This window comes from Leptonychotes weddellii, unplaced genomic scaffold (assembly GCF_054177405.1).
Source record: "Leptonychotes weddellii isolate Sample4059 unplaced genomic scaffold, ASM5417740v2 HiC_scaffold_1632, whole genome shotgun sequence".
NCBI classification, from domain to species: domain Eukaryota; kingdom Metazoa; phylum Chordata; class Mammalia; order Carnivora; family Phocidae; genus Leptonychotes; species Leptonychotes weddellii.
In genome coordinates this window covers 9,967-14,136 of record NW_027745767.1, presented here as the reverse complement: position 1 = coordinate 14,136, position 4,170 = coordinate 9,967, and the positions used below count along the sequence as shown (strand labels likewise).

Below are 4,170 nucleotides of genomic sequence, written 5' to 3'. Positions count from 1 at the left end.
GCTTGCAGCAGGCAGGGGTGCAGCAGAGGGGCTTGCAGCAGGCAGGGGTGCAGCAGACGGGCTTGCAGCAGACAGGGGTGCAGCAGATGGACGCACCGCAGGCTTCCTGGCAGGGGGAGGAGCTGCAGCAGGAGGGCTGGCAGCTAGACTGTTGGCAGCATGAGGTGGCCGAGCAGGGGGAGGCCTGGCAGCAGACAGGGGTGCAGCAGACGGGCTTGCAGCAGGCAGGGGTGAAGCAGATGGGCCTGCAGCAGACGGGCTTGCAGCAGACAGGGGTGCAGCAGACGGGCTTGCAGCAGACAGGGGTGAAGCAGATGGGCCTGCAGCAGATGGACTCGCCGCAGGCTTCCTGGCAGGGGGAGGAGCTGCAGCAGGGGGGCCGGCAGGAGCTGGTGCAGGCTGATTGGCAGGGGCTGGACCCACAGCTCACGGGGGTGCAGATGAGGGTCAAGCAGGAGGCCGGGGTGCAGCCGCTGGACTGGCAACAGCTGGGGGTGCAGCAGGGGGGCTCGCAGCAGCTCTCTTGGCAATTGTCCACCTGCCAGGAGGATCTGGTGCAAGCGGTAGGTAAGCAGACGCGGCTGCCACAGCTCAGGTCGCTGGAGCAGACGGGCAGGGTGGACTCGGCCATGACGTAAGTCCGGGAGCAGCAGGTGTCAGCCATGCTGGAGTTTTATGCTGGGAGGTGAGCTGGACGGGGATGTGTGTGACAGGTGCGTGAGTGAGGTGCTCTGGGTATCCGGGCTTTTATATCTGTCCTTGGGGTACTGAGCCTCACCTGAGTCTCGACCAGCCTTCCTTTTCCTTGTTATTGCTCAGAGTGTGTTTCCCGACAACCCTTATTAGTTTATTTGCTGTAAGATGTTTGTAACACCATCCCCAAGACTCTGATGTGTCTGGTGATGGCTGGTTGCTTGTGTCCGGAAAACAAACACCAGGATGCAGAGCTCCTGTTGGTTGATTGGCTCATGGTCGGATGTGTCTAAAACCTGGGCTCCTCTTTCCATTTTTGCTTGTGTGTCTTTGGTGTGAATTCTGGTCTGCTCTACACATGGCCCAGACACTCCTCACTGAACAAGGGTGTGTTGGCTCGGGGGACTGCCCCCTCCCCTGCTGCACCTGCAGACCCTGGAGGGGGACTCCCACAGTCCATCCCAGACACTGTTGTTATTCCCCTCTTTATCTCGCAATTACCAAATGGTGTGTGTATTCTGTTCTTTCCTGAGTTTTCAGTTTTATTATTTCTTTATTTCAATTTTTAATTTTTTAAAGTTTTTATTTTAATCACCCAGTGCTCATCACAAGTGCCCTCTCTAATCCCCATCACCTATTTCTCCCGTCCCCCCACACACCTTCCCTCTGGTGACCCTCAGTGTGTTCTCTAGAGTTAAGAGTCTGTTTCTCGGTTTGTCTTTTCTTTTTCCACCTTTGCTCATTTGTTTTGTTTCTTAAATTCCACATATGAGGGAGATTATATGATATTTGTCTTTCTCTGACTTATTTCACTTAGCATAATACCCTTTAGCTCCATCCATGTCATTGCAAATGGCAAGATTTCATTCTTTTTTATAGCTGAGAATGTTCCATTGTATATATACACCGCATCTTCTTTATCCGTTCATCAGTCCATGGACACCTGGGATGTTTCCATAGTTTAGTTACTGTAGATAATGCTGTTATAAACATCAGGATGCATGTGTCCCTTGAATTAGTATTTTTGTATTCTTTGGGTAAATACTCGGTAGTACAATTGCTGGGTTGTAGGGTAGCTCTATTTTTAACTTCTTGAGGAAACTCCATACAATTTTCCAGAGTGGCTGCATCAGTTTGCATTCCCACCAACAGTGCACGAGGGTTCCCATTTCTCTGCATCCTCGCCAACACCTGTTTTTTTATTCTTGTGTGTGTGTTTTTTTTCAGTCATTCTGAGAGGTGTGAAGTGGTATCTCATTGTGGTTTTGATTTATATTTCCCTGATGCTGAGTGATGTTGAGCGTCTTCACATGTGTCTGTTGGCCATCTGGATCTCTTCTTTGGAGAAATGTCTGTTCTTATCTTCTGCCCATTTTTCAGTTGAATTATTTGTTTTTTGGGTGTTGAGTTTTACAAGTTCTTCATATATTTTGGATACTAACTAACCCTTTATCAGATATGTCATTTGCAAATATCTTCTCCCATTCTGTAGGTTGCCTTTTAGTTTTGTTGGTTGTTTCCATTACTGTGCAGAAGCTTTTTATTTTGATGAAGTCCCAATAGTTTATATTTGCTTTTCCTTGCTGCATAAACATATCTAGAAACATGTTGGTTTGGCAGATGTCAGAGAAATTACTGCCTATGTTCTCTAGGATTTTGATGGTTTCCTGTCTCACATTTAGTTCTTTCATCCATTTTGAATTTATTTTTGTGTAAGGTGTAAGGAAGTGGTCCAGTTTCATTCTTCTGCATGTGGCTGTCCAATTTTCCCAACACCATTTGTTGAAGAGACTGTCTTTTTTCTCTTGGATATTCTTTCCTGCTTTGCCAAAGTTTAGTTGACCATATAGGTGAGGTTCCATTTCTGGGTTCTCTATTCTGTTCCATTGATCTATGTGTCTGTCTTTGTGCCAGTACCATACTGTCTTGATGACTACAGCTTTGTAATAGAGCTTGAAGTCCGGAATTGTGCATATGGCCCTTCTTTTCACTACATCTGTGTCTTTGGCGTAAATACCCAGGAGTGCAATTGCTGGGTCTTAGGCTAACTCTATTTTTAATTTTTTGAGGAACCTCCACACTGTTTTCCAAAGTGGCTGTACCAACTTGCATTCCCACCAACAGTGTAAGAGGGTTCCCCTTTCTCCACAACCTCTCCAACATTTGTTGTTTCTTGCCTTGTCAATTTTTGCCATTCTAACTGGTGTAAGGTGGTTTCTCAATGTGGTCTTGATTTGAATTTCCCTGATGGCTAATGATGATGAAAATTTTTTCATGTGTCTCTTAGCCATTTGTATGTCTTCTTTTGAGAAGTGTCTGTTCATGTCTTCTGCCCATTTATTGACTTGATTATTTGTTTTTTGGGTGTTGAGTTTGAGAAGTTCTTTATAGATCTTGGATACCAGCCCTTTATCTGTAGTGTGATTTGCAAAAATTTTCTCCCATTCCGTGGGTTGCCTCTTTGTTTTATTGACTTTTTATCGTACTGGCACAAAAACAGACACATGGACCAATGGAACAGAATAGAGAGCCCAGATTTGGACCCTCAACTCTATGGTCAAATAATCTTTGACAAAGCAGGAAAAAATATGCAATGGAAAAAAGACAGTCTCTTCAATAAATAGTGCTGGAAAAATTGGACAGCTATATACAGAAGAATGAAATTCGACCATTCTCTTACACCATACACAAAGATAAACTCAAAATGGATGAAAGACCTCAATGTGAGACAGGAATCCATCAAAATCCTAGAGGAGAACATAGGCAGTAACCTCTTCGACATTGGCTGCAGCAACTTCTTTCAAAACATGTCCCCAAAGGCAAGGGAAACAAAAATGAAAATGAACTTTTGGGACTTAATCAAGATAAAAATCTTCTGCACAGCAAAAGACACAGTCTTATTTTTTTTTTTTTTAAGATTTATTTATTTATTTGAGAAAGAGAGTGAGAGAGAGAGCTCATGAGCAGTGGGGAAGGATAGAAGAGACAGAGAGGGAATCTTAAGCAGACTCCCTGCTGAGTGGGGAGGCTGACTCAGGGCTTGATCTCACCACCCTGAGATCATGATCTGAGCCAAAATCAAGAGTTGGATGCTTAACTGACAGAGCCACCCAGGTACCCCAGTATCTTATTATTTTTGATGCAATTGTAAGTGTGATTGATTCCTTAATTTCTCTTTCTACTGTTTCATTACTGATGTGTAGAAATACAACAGATTTCTGTACATTGATTTTGTATCCTGCCACTTTACCAAATTTGTGAATCAGTTTTAGCAGTTTTTTGGTGGCATCTTTTGGGTTTTCTATATAGAGTATCTGTTGTCTACAAATAGTGAAAGTTTGACTTCTTTCTTGCTGATTTGGATGCTTTTTATTTCTTTTTGTTGCCTGATTACTGAGGCTAGGACTTTAGCACTATATTGAATAACAGTGTTGAGAGTGGACATCCCTGTTGTATTTTCCCCTGTTGAAGATGATG

At 44.2% G+C, this 4,170-nt stretch overlaps 1 protein-coding gene across 1 annotated transcript; it reads right to left on the bottom strand.

Annotated features, from left to right (window-relative positions):
• Positions 1 to 6: 6 nt before the first annotated feature.
• On the bottom strand, positions 7 to 1,144 carry LOC102739416 (uncharacterized; the record flags this gene model as incomplete). The annotated part of the gene is made up of 1 exon (XM_081809981.1): positions 7 to 1,144. A coding segment is annotated over exon 1 (658 nt), but the record flags the coding sequence as incomplete, so codon positions are not given.
• Positions 1,145 to 4,170: the final 3,026 nt, after the last annotated feature.